The sequence below is a fragment of the Heterostelium album genome, assembly GCF_000004825.1.
Source record: "Heterostelium album PN500 unplaced genomic scaffold PPL_contig27, whole genome shotgun sequence".
Classification (NCBI taxonomy): domain Eukaryota; phylum Evosea; class Eumycetozoa; order Acytosteliales; family Acytosteliaceae; genus Heterostelium; species Heterostelium album.
The window spans coordinates 111,205-128,737 of record NW_008805104.1 but is presented as its reverse complement, the minus strand read 5'-3'; the positions used below and the strand labels follow the sequence as shown (position 1 = coordinate 128,737).

At 32.2% G+C, this 17,533-nt stretch overlaps 7 protein-coding genes across 7 annotated transcripts; 4 read left to right on the top strand and 3 right to left on the bottom strand.

Annotated features, from left to right (window-relative positions):
- Positions 1-110: 110 nt before the first annotated feature.
- Positions 111-4,082, top strand: masB (malate synthase; the record flags this gene model as incomplete). The annotated part of the gene is made up of 7 exons (XM_020571094.1): positions 111-714; positions 970-1,478; positions 1,547-1,782; positions 2,055-2,836; positions 3,772-3,826; positions 3,892-3,955; positions 4,041-4,082. 7 exons carry the CDS (start codon positions 111-113, stop codon positions 4,080-4,082), a joined length of 2,292 nt encoding a protein of 763 aa, XP_020426683.1.
- A 53-nt stretch (positions 4,083-4,135) lies between these two features.
- PPL_00046 (P-type ATPase) lies at positions 4,136-8,315 on the bottom strand (the record flags this gene model as incomplete). The annotated part of the gene is made up of 4 exons (XM_020571093.1): positions 4,136-4,203; positions 4,279-7,591; positions 7,708-7,902; positions 8,025-8,315. The coding sequence occupies 4 exons, from the start codon at positions 8,313-8,315 to the stop codon at positions 4,136-4,138; spliced, it is 3,867 nt and encodes a 1,288-aa protein (XP_020426682.1).
- Positions 8,316-8,605: 290 nt separating this feature from the next.
- On the top strand, positions 8,606-13,163 carry PPL_00045 (uncharacterized protein; the record flags this gene model as incomplete). The annotated part of the gene is made up of 6 exons (XM_020571092.1): positions 8,606-8,637; positions 10,100-10,146; positions 12,073-12,150; positions 12,292-12,317; positions 12,504-12,755; positions 13,125-13,163. 6 exons carry the CDS (start codon positions 8,606-8,608, stop codon positions 13,161-13,163), a joined length of 474 nt encoding a protein of 157 aa, XP_020426681.1.
- A 110-nt stretch (positions 13,164-13,273) lies between these two features.
- Positions 13,274-15,459, top strand: PPL_00044 (uncharacterized protein; the record flags this gene model as incomplete). The annotated part of the gene is made up of 7 exons (XM_020571091.1): positions 13,274-13,439; positions 13,502-13,650; positions 13,773-14,052; positions 14,139-14,467; positions 14,550-14,639; positions 14,723-14,862; positions 14,940-15,459. 7 exons carry the CDS (start codon positions 13,274-13,276, stop codon positions 15,457-15,459), a joined length of 1,674 nt encoding a protein of 557 aa, XP_020426680.1.
- Positions 15,460-15,638: 179 nt separating this feature from the next.
- On the bottom strand, positions 15,639-15,860 carry PPL_00043 (uncharacterized protein; the record flags this gene model as incomplete). The annotated part of the gene is made up of 1 exon (XM_020571090.1): positions 15,639-15,860. One exon carries the CDS (start codon positions 15,858-15,860, stop codon positions 15,639-15,641), a length of 222 nt encoding a protein of 73 aa, XP_020426679.1.
- A 220-nt stretch (positions 15,861-16,080) lies between these two features.
- On the top strand, positions 16,081-16,591 carry PPL_00042 (uncharacterized protein; the record flags this gene model as incomplete). The annotated part of the gene is made up of 2 exons (XM_020571089.1): positions 16,081-16,215; positions 16,490-16,591. The coding sequence occupies 2 exons, from the start codon at positions 16,081-16,083 to the stop codon at positions 16,589-16,591; spliced, it is 237 nt and encodes a 78-aa protein (XP_020426678.1).
- A 103-nt stretch (positions 16,592-16,694) lies between these two features.
- On the bottom strand, positions 16,695-17,323 carry PPL_00041 (uncharacterized protein; the record flags this gene model as incomplete). Its single annotated transcript, XM_020571088.1, has 2 exons — positions 16,695-16,877; positions 16,955-17,323. The coding sequence occupies 2 exons, from the start codon at positions 17,321-17,323 to the stop codon at positions 16,695-16,697; spliced, it is 552 nt and encodes a 183-aa protein (XP_020426677.1).
- Between the last annotated feature and the right edge of the window lie 210 nt (positions 17,324-17,533).

Sequence of the window (17,533 nt, the reverse complement as noted above, 5' to 3'; positions counted from 1 at the left end):
TTTGTTTTTTCATTATTTTCAATATGTTAATTAAAATATTATAAAGAAAGAAAGAAAGAAAGAAAGAAAGAAAATAATTAAAGATTGAACAATAATAATAATAATAAATAATGGCAAATGTAGTAGAAATGGATTATTTCTCTAGTTTTAAGAAACAACTAGAGTCAGAGGGAATCGATTACGTTGCCAATCAAATAGATTTCGATGTTGCACCTGTCGATTGTTTACGTTTCCTGGCAGAGTTACATCGAGTGTTTGGAACGGAGCGTGTTTCGCTGTTGGACGAGCGTGTACGAAGAAGTGCTTTTCTTGTGGCTGGCGGTGTGCTTACACTCCCACAGGATACGGAGAGCATCCGTTGTGATCCGTCGTGGCGCGTTCAAACAAGCATACCTCCAGCTCTAAAAGATCGCACCGTTGACATTGTCTGCATGGATGCCACCACTGAGCAGTCGCTCATCGCCTGTATGACAAGCGGTGCCAACGGTGTGCAAGTGGACTTTGACGATGGCTTCCAATGTGGCTGGCAAAACGTTCGCAATTCACATACCACCCTGAAAAATGTGGTGGCGACGCGAACCGCCTCGGAGACTTCCGACGCCGTTCTGCTGGTGCGTCCGCGCTCGTTGAATCTCTCAGAGTTTCATGTGTTGGTCGATGGCGCGCCAGTCTCTGGTTCGCTATTTGATTTCGGTGTGCATATGTTTCACAGTGGTAAGTTGCTGTTTGAGCATGGCAAAGGACCGTTTTTCTATCTGCCAAAGTTGGAGTCGCGCTATGAAGCGCTCTGGTGGAGTCACGTACTGTCATTTAGCGAGCAACGCTTGGGACTACCACATGGATCGATCAAGGTGATCGTTCTCATTGAAAACGTCCAGGCTGCATTCGAAATGACAGAGATTATCTATTATTTGCGCGACCATATTGTGGGGCTAAACACTGGTCGCTGGGACTACATTTTCTCCATAGTGAAGTCGACGATCGCCAACAAAGAGTGCGATGCATTCCCTGAGAGATCGCAACTCGGACTCAACCAAGAGTTTCTCTTGGCATACTACAAGCTTCTTGTTGCCATCGCACATCAACGCGGCATTGCTGCAACCGGTGGAATGTCGCCACTCTTCCCAAGTGGCGCGGCAACAGAGTTGTCACCGGAGGAACTGGAGAGTGTGTACAAAGGCAAGCTGGCAGAGGCAGAGCTAGGATTCGACGGTGCTTTGGTTGCACATCGTTCAGCAGTAGAAGCCTGTCGTAAAGCATTTTCAAACCGATCAGACATCAAGGTTGCATCGATCGACGGTGACATTTGGCATTACCACAAATCGCTATTAGCCATTCCAAAAGGCGACATCACATTGGCCGGTGTCAATTCATCCATCACAGTATTAGTACTATATATTCTAAAGTGGTTAAAAGGTGTCGGTGCTACAGCAATTAATGGAGTCGTAGAGGATTTGGCAACTGCTGAAATTAATAGAGTAAATAATTATTTTTATTTGTTTTATAAGATCATATTTATTAATTGTTTGTTTATTCATTTAAATAGGCATTGCTTTGGAGATGGATAAGATCACATATTAAAACTAAAGAAGGTGTATTAATTAGTTTCCAATATGTATTGAAGAGTGCAAGAGAGATAGCGATGTCAAACAATGTAAAACCAGTCGACTTTACCAATCTCGAGAGAGTGATTAGCATACTCTTGCATTCACATTCATTCATTGATTTCATGCCAACCATAATGTATCCATTTGTAACTACTATTCAATTCGAAGCTCAACTGTAAATATCTAAACACCGATTTTTTAACCTGGTAACAATAAAATTTATTCAGATTTTTTTGATCAAAAAAAAAATAAAAAATCGAGATGGGTCAAAGATGCTCATTGGGTTTAAACTCAACAACTTCTTGTTTAATTTTTTTTATTTTCTTTTTAACTTGATCATTTCATTATTTAATTTTTAAATATGGATTGTAATATATCTTTAGGAAATTTATTAGATTTAACACTGAATCAAGTGATTCCTGATGTTAAGAATCAATATACTTCGAGTGGAACTTTGTTAGAGTGGATATGCGAAGGTGTAGTTAGAGTAACTCCAAAGCAATTGGAAACAAATCGATTGGATTTCTTATTATCTTCTGGTATTCATGGAAATGAAACTGCACCGATCGAGTTGATGGATAAAATTCTACAAATGATATCAACAGATCAATTGATTCCCGTTGGTTGTAGACTGTTGTTTATTTATGGAAATCCTGATTCAATTAGAGCAGGTAAACGTTTCATTGATGTAGATATCAATAGGCTATTCAATGGAAGACATAGTGACCAAGAGTACTCTGGTTGTCTAGAGTCAAAGAGAGCAGAGTTGTTGGAAAGAATTTCTTTGGAGTTCTTTACAGCGCTGAAACCAAAGTCAAACTTGGTGGTTGAGCAAATACATTATGATATGCATACTGCCATACGAGGATCCAAGATAGAAAAGTTTGCAATCTATCCTAAAAGTAATGCTTCTTCTCCAAAACAGTTGGCACGTTTGGCACAGTCAGATCTCGAAGCTGTGGTAATTCAAAACGAGGTTGGAAGATCATTCAGTTGGTTCACTCATAGCAAAGCTAAAGTAGAGTCATTCACTCTGGAGTTGGGAAAGGCAAGTCCATTCAAACAAAATCAGGAAATAGATCTCAGCCGATTAGAGAATAAATTAATATCTATGATCGATGGAAGTGAAGGATGTATCGACTTGGACAGTGCTAACAATCTACAACTATTTAAAGTATCTAGAGAAATAATTAAAAAGACAGATAGTTTCAAATTGAACCTAGATCTTAGTATTGAAAATTTTACACATTTGGAAAAAGGATTCTTGCTGTCACATGGAAGCACAGAAGAAGAATATTCAGTTTATGAAGACAATGCTAAGATTTTATTTCCAAATCCAAGTGTCAGAAATGGTTTAAGAGCTGGAATAATAATAGTTCCAATTTAACTTCAAATAAATCCTGCAAAAAATAAATATCAAATTTTATCTCTTTAAAAATCAATGTCACTGAAAAAAATTGTTTTTTTTTATTTATTTATTATGTTTTATTTCATAAATTAGTACATTTAAAATTATATTTTAAATTGACTTTTAGAAAAACAATAGAGATTTGAAGTTAGAAGATCAACTTTATAATTTTTGTCATCTCTAAATTATAATACTAACTGGATAAGACCAAAATAATAAAGTTAAATATTAGGTTGAACACAAATAAATAAATATAATTTTTTTTATCCCTAACTAATCAAAAGTTATAACAATTTGTACAAAACAATCAAACGGTTCGAATTTTGTCATTAGTGATGTACAAAAAAAAAAAAAAATAGAAGTGATTAACCACCACACTACACCAACAACAATAGAGTGAAAAATGTTGGTGTTAGTGTATTTTTAATGATGTTACTTTAAAATCAATGTTTTTATACTATTAGATGATTAATAACCGATCAGTAATCACACCAATGAACTTAATACTATTCAAAATTGTATTTATATTGGTTTCATATAAAACAATAAATAATTCACATAGTCAACTTACATAATAAAAATAATGACATACAAGTGATAATTTAAAAAATAATTTCTTTTTAATTCAATCCCAAATTTGATGATTGATAGTTACTAGTGTTTAGAACAATAAAGAAGAGGAAAATATTTAAAAAATATATATATGTATGAAAATAGTTTTATTATTTTTGATAATTATATTTATCTTAAATATAGATTATGTAAATTCAATTAGGTGTCCAGTTTTCCAACTTCCATGTGGATCAAAGAGGTAAGAATAATATTTATCATCTTTTAAATACAAATTTTAACTAATCATTTTTTTATTAATATCAGATGTTATGATCCAGGTTTATATACATGTCCTAAACCAGGCTTAATATGTCCGTTAGGACATGTTGTTTGTGGTCACAAATGTATGAATTATCTTACTCAGCATTGCTTTATGGGTATTATATGTGAAAATAACCAAATATTTTGTAGAGGTACATGCCAGCCACGAGGCAAAAGATGTATTTAATATTTAAAATAAATAAATCAAAAAAAAATTTTGATAATAAATAATAATGTATATTACACATTATTGGCTATATTTTTTATTTATAACATCTGCTTGTCCAGGTTCTTGTGAGAATGAATAGCCAGTATCTAATAATTTAAAAAAAAAAACAATATATTAATATTTGTTCTTAAAAAAAAAAAGATTAATTAATTAAAACTTACATAGTTTCTTTGGATTGGTATTTTGTTGTGATTTTTGTTTTGGTTTCTTTTGATGCAGCTCTTGTACGATATGGTAGGAACGAGGAATATTCGTTCTCAACAAGTATTTCCATGTAAAATCTCTCCATAGACAGATGACAGGTACGCAAATGATTGAGAGATAGAACAAAGAGGATTGACCAATACGATAGACAATATCAAAGAGGTCTACTCCAACATCGAGTGATTCAATCTCCCAGAACTTTCCAAACACCAGTAGCCAGAGAATGTAAAGTCCAATCGATCCCCAGACAGTGAGATGGTTAATCCAAGTCCAGTAGCGAATTTCCAGTGCCAACTTGAGGTTGACTGTGATGACGATACAGGTGTAGGCGACGGTACCAACAGAGAACAAGTCAATGACACGACCCGACTCGTACGCCAAACCATGTGAGAAAATAAAGGTTGGGAATATAAATAGTAGGAGACTGTGGAACAATCCATTGACTGCCCATCCCCAGAATACACGCAAATTGAAATAGTAATTTCTCGGTCCAGTTTGGTAGAGTTGTGGATTCTCCATAACGGCTGCCTCACTGACATCCTTATCGAGAATTCCAAAAACAATGATCGAGAAGAATGTCCATGCGATATTATAGGCAGTCAGTGTGAAACGTTCATAGAAGGTCTGGCCCGACCATCCATTGAAAATGGTGAACCAAAACTGTGTGATATACAATGTGATATTCTTGTAGAAACAATATACAATGAGCTTGGAGATACGACGATAACTGTAACGTCCATGGATCAAAAGAAGTCGTGCCAAAAATCGGAATTGTGCAATAGAGTAGTCGGAGCAACGCGCAGCTTGTAGACCTTCTTCACCACTGATTCCAATACCAACGTGTGCGCGCTGAATCATCGAGACGTCGTTGGCACCATCACCAATGGCGAGTGTTGTCACTCGGATATTGTCACGAACCAATCCGACAATCTGAGCTTTCTGCGCTGGCGAAACACGACACGCTATCACAGCTTTACAGAGACAGGCAATACGAAGCAATGCCAACGACATCTCTTTGCTCTCGAGAATGAAAACCAGTGTTGAACCATCGACAATCAACGCCATATTCTTACGATTGATAGAGGATGCCACGTTATTATATTCGTCCCAAAGACGTGTCAACTCCAAAGATGTATTCTCCGGTGTTGTTTCGTTGACAACCATCAATTCCATCTGTGTAGTAAGCAGCTGACATGCAAATCCAATGTTGATTGCTGTCTCTTGTTTGTCACCAGTGAGCACCCAAACTTTGATACCGGCACTTCTCAACTTGGAAATGGTTTCTGGCACAACAACTTGCAGACGATCCTCGATGGCGGTTGCACCCAGCAGCAGCAGACGTCGCTCGATTGCCTCGGCCATACGATCGAGAGCAGCTTCACGTCCGACAATGGTGTTGGATGCAGTGTAGTAGTCGGCAGCCCACGCTTCATATACCGCTGGTTCCAGCTCACGATAGGCGACACACAAAGTCCGCAGACCCTCAGTGGCAAACTCTTGAAGATGTGTAATGGTAGCATCGGCATGTTGTTGATTAGGTGCCAGCCTCTCGAAAATAGCAGTGTCAGCACCCTTGGTATAAAGTAAAAGTCTGCCATCTGGATGACGAACTATCACAGACATACGTTTTCTTGTGGAGTTGAACTCCAAAACATTGAGAATCTGGAATTCCATTTCTTCGCCTACATCGTTTACGATGGTGACCGACTTGGTATTTCTACGAATGAAATCGAATCCCACCAATTTGGATGCATTGACCAATGCACTCTCATCGGGTGACGATGCCTGATAGTAGATCTTTCCATTCTCTTCCTCTGGAATCACAGTGTGACACACTGCCAAAACATGGAAGAACTCTCTAATTGCCTGAACTCTATAGGGATCAGCGCTAGACAATTGTTTCTTCAATTCCACATGATAAGGTATTGGACCACCGCCACCAGTTGTTGATTTCGAATTTGGAATGTTACAATTGCTATTGTTGTTGTTGCTATTGTTATGGTTAACACCTCCCAAACTACTATTACTACTATTGGTACTGGAATCATTGTTTATACTGCTATTACTACTTGTTCTACTAGCAGCTGCTGCTTCTAGATCCGCATTGTTATTGTTAATTGATTTCTCGTCTGGCTGTTGTTGTTGTCCATTCTTTCCTTCACGCATCATCATTCCAATGGTGGCGTCGGTCAGTTCACCGCTACCATTTCCATAGGAGAGACCGGCAATCGAACACTTTTTGAATTCCATCTTGTTTTGTGTGAGAGTTCCTGTTTTATCACTAAAGATGTACTCGATTTGACCGAGCTCTTCGTTGAGATTCGATGTTCTGGCGAGTGCAGGAGTGTCATTGTCCGCATAGTACATCTGAATGTCGTTGTTGATGAACATCGCCTGGAAAACCTTGACAAACTCCATCGAGACATACAGCGAAATCGGAATTAGATTGTTATAGAGAATCAAAAACGTGAGGAACGACAGCGCTCCACCTTTGCTCGCAGAGATATCCCACATCAAATACCAAGCGGTCTTGTTCTCCGCGGTCCAAGAGGTATTGGCAATGGCACAGCCAATACAAAGCAGTATCTGAAATATAAAGATGGTAAAGATGAAAATGTTGGTTTTTCGCTCGACACCCGATCGCTTCGATGGCGTATCGTTGCTGTTTCTCATCAGCTTGGTGTCGCGACCCGTGTAAATCACGCTGCCATACACCCACTTGGTGTTACGCAGCATCGCGCCACGCAGAAGCACCTGTTTCGGTGACAACGGATGTCCCTTTCCACCCGAGTAAAGTGAGCCAATGAATGTGTACAATCGGTTATTGGGATGTTCACACTCTATATAGGTCTGGAAGTCGGTGAGCGACGGTGTGTTTTCATTGAGTGTCGAAGAGTTGAGAGTGTCCTCATCGATGAGACCAACAGTTTCAGGCAGCGCTTGCTTCAGTTTCAGGTTGGTCTCACCGTCGAGATTGGCAGTCTCAACATAGCATATCGATTGTGGTTCCGAGGTTGCCAGCACCACGATATCCGCCGGGATATACTGTCGGTTGCTGACACGCACGATATCGCCCACCTTTAAATCTCGCCAGTAGATCTCCTTGAACTTGTTGCCCACCAGAATCTCCGTACGACTATAGTTAACACGATCGTCCTGCTGATGTCTTCTAAAATCCTCATACGCTTCCTTTATAGCTGTAATCGCTAGAACCACCAACAATGGTCCCAACGTTGTGAATTGACCTGTAGGTGAAATACCTGGAATAATCTAGATTAACAAATTTGATAACAATTAATAAACCAAACTAATCCATAATCCATCATCTAATTCGATCATATCAATCTATCAATATCTATCCTACTACTACTACTACTACTACATACTTGAATTGCAGATATAATTAAAAAATAGAAATTTGCTAATCTACTGAATTGCTCGATAAGATTCTTTGGTAAGAATGTTATAATACTGTATTTCGATGTAGTTACAACATTGTTACAGAACTTTGATGTTTTGTTTTGCTCTTCATTTCCTATATATACAGTTCTTGCATGACCTTTAAAATTATCTCTATTAAACTAGATATAGATGAAAACAACAAATGTTAATATTTCAGTTTCCAGTTTTTAAATATTTTCCTCTTTTTCTTTCCAGTTGTTTTTTTCCATTTCCAGCTTGTTTTAATTTCACAACAACTTACAAGTTTATTCTTTAGTTTTCTATATATATTGTTATTGTTTGTGTCGTTGTCATTATTATTATTGTTTTGAGTTGAACCGGCTGGATTGAGGTTACTGGTGCTGCTTGAGATTTCTTCGAGTTGAATACCAGGCATATTTCCACCGCCTCTTGGTGTAAGTGGTGAGGTGTGTGATCGATAACTATTATTTAGAAATGGCGATGATGATGATGTCGAAGACGTTGAATTTCGTCTTTCTCTAAATGATGAATTCGGACTTTCAAGCGTTGGTGTTGAACCTTTGCTTGACATTTTTGTTATCTATATTATTATTATTATTGTTGTTGTTGTTGTTGTTGTTGTTGTATTTCTATCTATTTCTAACTATAAATATGTATTAATATTATTATTATTATTATTGCTTTTCTTTGTTTTTCCTAATTTATTAGTCTAATATCTTTATCTTTTTTCTATTGTTTTTTATTGTTTTCGTGCTAAATCTAAATAAATGTAAATAAATAAATAAATAATGTGTGTGTGTGAGTTGGTGAATGATTGATTGATTGATTAACTATAAATATAAGAAATATATAAATAAATAAATGAAAATTAAAGTTAGTTATATTAATTTCATGTATATTTCAAATTCTTATTTATTATTATAATATTATTATTATATTGAACTAATACAAAAATAGATAATATAATATCTAATAATAATGAATTGTATGAATGAAATGAAATGAAAGATAAACTCTTATTTGTGAAATAATTAAATTAAAATATATCTATCTGTTGTCTGTCTTTGTTGTGTTCGTCGATCTCTTGTCTTGTTTGTCTGCTTTTGCTATTTGTTCTGTTTGTTATGTTTTGTTTTGTTATGTTTTGTTTTGTTTTATTATAATCTATTGCTATTTGATTGATAGATTATTAGATAGTCGATTATCGATCGAATTGTGGTTATTACTAATTGGTTGGATGTGGGGTTATTAATTATTATTATGTTAGATTTTTTGGAGTTTTTGGTCCTTTTTGTTGGTTACTATGGTGTGATGGTGGTAGTGAGGAGGTGGTGGTGGTGATGACGATAATTATCAAATAAAAAAGGATAGTGCTAAGTGATAAGTAAGTGTTTAAATAACTCTGACTTTTAGTAATGTGATTTCAGTGTGTGTGTGATTATCTACTGTTTAAATAAATAAATAAATTATTTAATATAAATTGATAAATTAAAATATATATAAGAAATATTAAGTTTGCAAAATTATTATTATTATTATTTGTATTATAGTAATGTGAATATGAATATGAATATTAGTAATATGAATTGAAAATAATAATATTAAGTTGACAAGAAAGAACTACTTCTAAATTGAAATCAATTAAAAAACAAACAAACAATTACATAACACAATGGTGAATTATAAACATCATTATCATCATCATCAAATCAAATCAAATCAAATGTTAAATTTCCAATCCACACAACAAACAATGATATTAATATGGAAAAGATCAACATTGCAATAGTCTGTGTAGCTGGTTGACGATGTTGTCCAATAGCCAATTATATAAACATATTGATTAATAATATTGTACCAATTGAATTAATAATAACAATAACAACAACAACAACAATAATAATAACAACACGACAGAAACGCAATGAAAATGACCACTATTTTAATTAATTAGTAATATGATTCCAAACTTTAGATAGTTAGCTTGCTGCTCTCTCTCTCTCTTTGTGTGTGTGTTTTTTGATTATTTTTTTTTACTGTTTTTGCAGTGTGACTGACTGACTGACTGTTTGACAGAACTATCTGACTGTTTTTAGTTGTTCTAGTGATAATAATATATAAACGATTTGACTAATCTACAGAGATATTATTAATGTCATTGATATTTCTAACTATCTAACTCTATCTACCTCTTTTAACTTTATAAATATTATTAAATTGAATTGAATTATTACAAAATATATAATAAGAATAAATGTGATATAATGATACAATTTATATTATTATTGTTGTTGTACATATAATTATATTTGATCAATCACCAAAGTATAATGTGTTTTGTTTTTTTATTAATAGATTGCAATACAATGCATTGAATAAAATCGAAAATGAGAATGAAACCGGTTATTTATTGTAATTACAATGTGGTTAAAAAAACATAAAAAAAATAAAATGCAAGAGGGTTTGATTGATTGTTTTGCAAAAAACCTCTTTGTTTGTTGGTTTGGAGGGAAAATTTGCAAAAAAAATAGAAAAATACAAGGGTAGGTTGGTGCATGCATAGATGATTTAAAACAAAAACAAACCACAGCAATAACAATATATGCTGAATACTACTCTACTTTATAAAGCAAATATCTATTATAATGTGTTTATGTGTGTAAGTGTGTGAGTAAGTGATTGTGTATGTGTGTTTGTGTGTGTGTGTATGGAAAAAGTAAAGATATTGTAGATTATTGGGTTGGTTGTGTTTTTATTATTAATATCAATAATATTGATTAACCTGCTATAGCAATTTATCATAAATATATAAAAAAAAAGAACAACAAAAACATACTACACTTCACTCTAATGATAATAAAGAAATAAAAGAAAAAATAATAGCAATTTTTGTTTCATTATAAATTTGTTGTTGTTGACTCTGAAAATAAACAACTTGTCTATCCTATTGATGGATGATAAAATTAACATTTCTGACAGTCTGTCGTATTTCTTTCTTTAACACACACTACCCCACACATAGGTTTACCACATGTGGAGATGGTAAACCTTTTCTACAAAAACAACAAACTTTCCTCTTTACGTTCGATTATTGATTGAAACTGTTTCATCATCATCAATTTATTTTTTAACATTCAATGATTAATTGTTTGATTGTTTTGATTGATTCTGATATTTGAGAAATTTGTGGTTTGTGTTGTTTGACTGTGTGCGTATGCGTTGGTTGTTGATTGTCAATCGACAATTTTGAAGTTATAGTTACACTTTTTGAAGATTGAAATGAAATTTTGTTGTTTTGTTTGTCTGACTGCCGATTGCAAATTGCTAATTGTTTAGTGTTACTGCAGTGCTGTTTTGTTTGGTGATTGTTCACCGAAATGGAACTTTCAAGTCCCATGGGTGAATTGTGAATAAAAAATAGTAAACAAAGAAGTAGCTAGATTTAAAATGAGATCTATCTGCTCATTTTAGTTTTTTTATTTTAAGAAGTTAAACCAACGTAACAAAACAATCTGAAATTTACTGTTTAACAAAATGTATAATAAATGAATGATTCATATCTAATCAAATCAATCATTATTTATTTTCTTATTAATTTACCTTTTTTTTTTATTGATTTATCGTTGTTCTATTCTAATTCTCTTTATTATTTCTGCTTTTTTATTGTTGTTGCTAACTCATTACTTTTTTTAATTGAATAAAATTTACTAAAATACAGAGTTTACTCTTCTAATTATGAACGGGGTGGTTAAATTATTTAATCTAACATAATAAATAAATAAATAAGATGATAAAAAATAAAACTACAAAAAGTAAATTTTGTTGTAGAAATGATGAATGTCAAGTCAGGTGATAAGTTGCTCCAAAAATAAATAACAAAAAAAAACAATAATATCTTAAAAATGTCTTTCAATCATTGAGGTCAGACATCCTGATAATATTTTAAATAAAAATTTTACTTTAATTCAATTTAGATCAATGTGGTGATGGTTGTTGAGTTAGGTGAAAACACCATTCACTTTAGTTGTGTGTGTGCCACTCAAGTGAAATCGACAAAAGGGCAAACAAATCAATCCCACCAAAAAGAAATTGTGTTTTTGATCAAAAATAAGCCCACAGCCATCTAAAATTTACAAAAAAAAAAAAAACTATTTTAGGATCCAAAAAAAAAAAAAAAAAAAAAAATTTTTTTTAGTCTACATAATTAATTAACGGTTTCACGGACTCACACAAAAGTACAGAATTCTTTTAATGGTTATTTTTTTGTTGTGTAGGACTGATTTAAAAAACACAATTTTGTTTAGCTGATCATTTTATTTTTTATAAAGATATTTGTTTACATCGTTTATTATATTTGTTTGCATCGATTATTATATTTTTGTATATAGATATTAATATAACGATTAGTTTATATAATTTGCTTAAATGTTTCTGATATGATCATGATCATGATCGATTAATTAAAAGCGATCTCCATTTTTGAATTAAATAAAATAAATACTTGCTTCACCTATTTTTAATTTTTAATTTTGTTTTCATATTATAAGATTCAGGTGTTTCTTTCTATTGTCAAGTATGTAGTAAAATCTAGATAAAGTTTATTGAAGAAATGAAACAAAACAATAATATTAACTCTAGGAAAATAATGATTTCATAAAATTTTTCCTTTTCCTTTTCTTTTTCTTTAAAACAAAAACGAATAGATTCCTGATTCCTTTACTTCTTATATATAATGATCTTGATTCTATAAATCAATCAGGTTGGAGCAATTAGACTGTCGGATAATACGAAAACAAAACAATTCAATGCCATTCGTTCAAAGTTTATAAACTGTACTAGTGCCGATCGGGGATCTCTCTTTTTTGATGCAGGTTCTATCCATATGGATAATTGTGCATTCGAGAACAATACAACATATATAGGAGGTGCCTTATACACCAAATGGGTATATGCCGATATTAGCAACTCTATTTTCATTTCCAATATTGCAAATATTGATGGTGGAGGACTTGTATGTTTGCCGATAAAATCTCATCTTCTTTTAATATACTTTTTATAATAACTCTGCTCTAAGAGGTCATGGAGGTGCAATGGTACAAACTTTAAACAGAAAAAAAAAAAAACAAGACTCTTAGTATCAACACCACTTTTCATGATTATTTTACGAGTATTTCAGATCAATTGATTCTACATATATTACTAGTTTCCCTGCTTATTATTATCGAATTTCATTATACAATTATGAGCTACTTGTCTAGATGGTTCACAGGTCATTGTTGATCCCAATAGTTTATAATTTTAAAGAAAATTGAAAGAGAATTCTCGTGAGGCACATTTTGATCAAAAAAAATAAAAATTAAAAATCATTTTTTGATCAAAGATGTTCATCTCAAAAAGAACACGTCGTAAAATCAATTGATATTTGCAAAATTTTTCTCTTCAGAAATCAGGAAAGCCTTCCAAATTGTTTTTTAAAAGACAAAAAAATTTTTTCTATTTATTTTCAAATTAATTAAATTAAATATATAAATGATTATTAGTAATTATAGATATAAAAGTATTATATTTATATCAACATTGTTGTTGTTGGTATGTTCATGGACAGTGTCATCAAGTGATATCGATGCTGCCTCCTCATCGATTCCTCGATGTATTGTAGATCAAAGAATTAACAATGATAAATACTCGATGGATTGTACAACATACAACAATACGATGTTATGATATGTCCATCGATCACAGCATGTTTATCATCAGGTCAAGCTCAACAATTCGGAACCTACAATATCTTGGTTAAAGATGGTGTCTATGATTGTGTTCAACCCACTTCAATCTCTTTGAGTAACGATCTATTCGTCAATATCAAACCATTCAATGTATCTTCAGGTGTCTCTTTTAAATGTTATGTAAGTAAAGAAGAAACTGTTCAAAATTAAAATAAATCGAATATTTAATCATATCTTAATTAAAATTTTTATTTTTTAAATAACTACCAACTAATAACTATTTATATATTTATTGTAAATAGGATAATTATTTCTTAAATATAGTCACAGATTCCCAAATTAGAGTCAATATTTCAAGTATTGAAATTGATTGTGCAAGCTATGACGAGAACACTCAAAGAAGAAGTTGCATCTATATGAATGGGGAGAATAACAGAATTTCCGAACTCAATTTGCACAATGTTACAATTAGAAATGCTCACTCCAACAGTCAATTCATTGAATCAGGTGCTGTCACCCTCTACAGACTTTCTGCAACTGTCACCGATTCACTTTTCATCAACTGTACATCAAATGGACCTGGTAAATATATTAACCATTAAATATCACCATTTTTAATATATTCAATTCAACTAACATATATTATTACTTTTTCATAAAACTTATAGGTGGAGCTATTGGAATATTGGATAGTACTCCATCACTCAATGTTTTCAATTCAAGATTTTACAATAATGTCGGTTCTTACGGTGGTGCTATCTATACAAATGGACCATCAATTAATGTCTATAATTCAATTTTCTCTAACAACTATGCATCGTATTATGGAGGTGCGGTCTACACATATTCTCAAAATGTTCAAATGAGCAATAATGTATTCGCCAACAATACTGCTGTTAATAGTGGTGGTGCAGTTATCATTAGTTCTGGAAATGTTTTACTTAACTCCAATAACTTTAATTCCAACAATGCAATTAATGGATATGGTGGTGCTTTGGTAACTATTTCAAAATATTTAGATTCCAATTAATAATAATTACTAACATAACAACACCAACAACAATAATTATTATTATTAGTATTTATTATCAAATGCTCAAGAATTGACTACTTTTGTAGTAACTGATTCATCATTCGCAAATAACGTTGCAACTTATGGTGGTGGTATTGTAGGTCATTAAAGTTAAGCTTGTTTTTATTTATATTTTATTTGATTACTTACTTTTATATTTTTTTTTTTGAATAAAATCAGGCAACTCAAGCACAAACTGGAGTTTTCGATTTAACACAAACCAGTTTTGACAGTAACCGTGCAATATCTTCTGCCTCCAGTTTCTATTTCTTCTATACCTCCATTAGATTAATTGGTGGTACTTTCTATTTACCAACCAAGTATGTATTTCGATTTGTTCAGTTTCTCAGTTATTCAATTACTAATGAAAAATTACAAAATATTTAACATACCATAGTGTTTATGAACATTTCCCATCATATTATACCAATTATTTGAAATATAATATTCAAAATTTGAACAATATTGATAATACAGCATGTCCAACCGATTCACAAATATTCTATGGTGCACAATCATATCCATATTCATGCTTAAAAATTGATAATATCGTAGATCCAACACCTACACCAGCAGTCTCAGGCACAACTGAATACTCATCAGGCACAACAGGTTCCGATGGATCGGGATGGGCAACAACATCATCAATATCAACATCTGGATCATGGACATCCGGATGGTCTACTTTCTCATCGACAACTGGATCATTCACAACTGGATGGCCATCTTTCAGTTCATCATCAACATCGAGTTGGTACACCACCACTTCATCCTACTCAGGTTCATCTTCAAGTGAACTATCGGACAGCAACGATCAAAATACCAATCCACTTTTGGCATTGGCATTTTTATTTGCAACTTGTTTCGCTTCTCTTTTCTTTTTCATCGTTGCCATCATCAAAGGTGTGAGAAAATAAAATGATATGAATGCGCAATTAATTTTATTAAAATTTTCTAAATTTTTATTATTTATATTTTTATTTACAATTTCAACAAATAAGGTATTTTCGAATGAATATAGATATATTTTAGATATATATTTATATTATAATTTTTTTTCAAATTAGGTAGTTTTTTTTTGTTTTGTTGTTTTTTTTTAAATCAATGAATATGGGTCATAGATTGGAACATATGGAGCACCACAGACCAAAGTAGTAGAAGTAGTTACCGAGGTAATTGGGCTTTTTCTTAGATTAATCCAAAGTCCAATGGTCTTGGGCTTTTGACCGTCGACATTTGGATGGAAACAATCGATTGGTGACAAAGCAGTTGATGGGAATACGGTATCAGTCAAAAATGGAAGATAGATAATAAACATTTTTAATTGTTGTAAGTACATCATAATCTAAATAGATCAACATGTTTTCAATTAGTTACCTCTGCTGTATGTCTACCGAAATATATATATTAAGTATATCAATCCCGATGAAGTGATTATGGAGAATGCACAAGATGCAATAAAGAACTTCCAAACACTGTTTCCACTCACGAAAACCACCAACTTTAAATCGGAACCGAAATATCGATGGCAAGATGGAATGTTGGTCGAACAACAACAAGAGATTCGTTTGGATTCCTATGTGACAGACGATGCCAACACATCGAAGAAGAGAAAGGCAGACGATCTTGCAGATTACTCGCTCGACAAGTTGGTGTCTGGTTACGTCAGTGAAGTCGGTTCGATCAATCCCGTGCAGAGCTTCAAAGATAAGTTGGCAAGACGTGATATCGATCTGGTAGACAAAGCGATATCATTAATGAAACAACCTATTGTCCAACTGGTAAACGATTCAAAGATCAATTCTATCAGAAGGCATTGGAGTGTCGTTGAACTTCGTGATTATTACGAATCAAAGAAGCGTGATGACTTTTGGCAACTGATCGTTACAAATCAGATCGGATTGATCACAAACGATGAAAGTGATGAAAGTGAAATCACTGAAAAAGAATCAAAAGAATTCCTCGGTTCTAAACGCAAGCATTGCAATCAACAACAATCAACCATCGAAATCTGATTCTATTGATGATCTTTTCGATCAAATCGAATAAAATTAATAATAATTTGTAATTTAAATTGTAAATTTATTGATATTATAATTTATTTTTAACTTAAAAAAATTACATTTTAAAACTTAAAAACCTTGTAATTTTTTTATTTATTTGATGGTATATTCATATCAAGATGGTTCTCTTCTTTTGGGAGGATAATGAATATTGCTCCAGTTCTTGGATAACATCTAACTTGCTTTTTTCTTTTTGCCTCGACAAAGTGCAAACCTCTTATATTATACTTTTTATTAAAAAGGACAACAGCCAATCGTATATTTTTTAAATACTATTTGAAGAAATTGCAATTTTAATATCTATTTTAATAATTCTTTTTTTTATTTTTTTTTTTAAGATTAATCTTACTTCAGAGGTTAATTTATTAGAACAAAAAACAATGGGCAATATAGGTGTAAATAATCCGACGGCAACGTAACAAAAAATATTATTTTTATCGATAAGACTTAAAAAACATAGAATTAAACCTAATATCATTAATACAAAGATTACTATATTTAAATATGGATATTTAATTGTATTATAATTATTTATTTCAAAGAGAATCTCTTCAAACTCCTCTTTAGATAAATATGCTGAAATTCTAATATCATATGGTATGATTCTATAACTTGGTCTTTTAATTCCTAAAAAATGTTTGATTGTAAATTTTTCTGTATGAATATGAAGAGATTGGGAATTTCCTATACATGTAGGTTTTATATCTAAAACTACCATTTTTACCTATTAAAAACATATAAATAGATAGATTAATAATAAAAAATATCTTTTAAATATTTTAATTCTATTTTTAAAAACACACTATTTATTTTATATATCTAGATAATTGATATTTAAATTGCTCTATCAACACATTTACCAATTTTTTTTTTTTTTTTTGTTGGTAAAAATTATCTTAATTTTATTATGAGATATTAATATCAATAA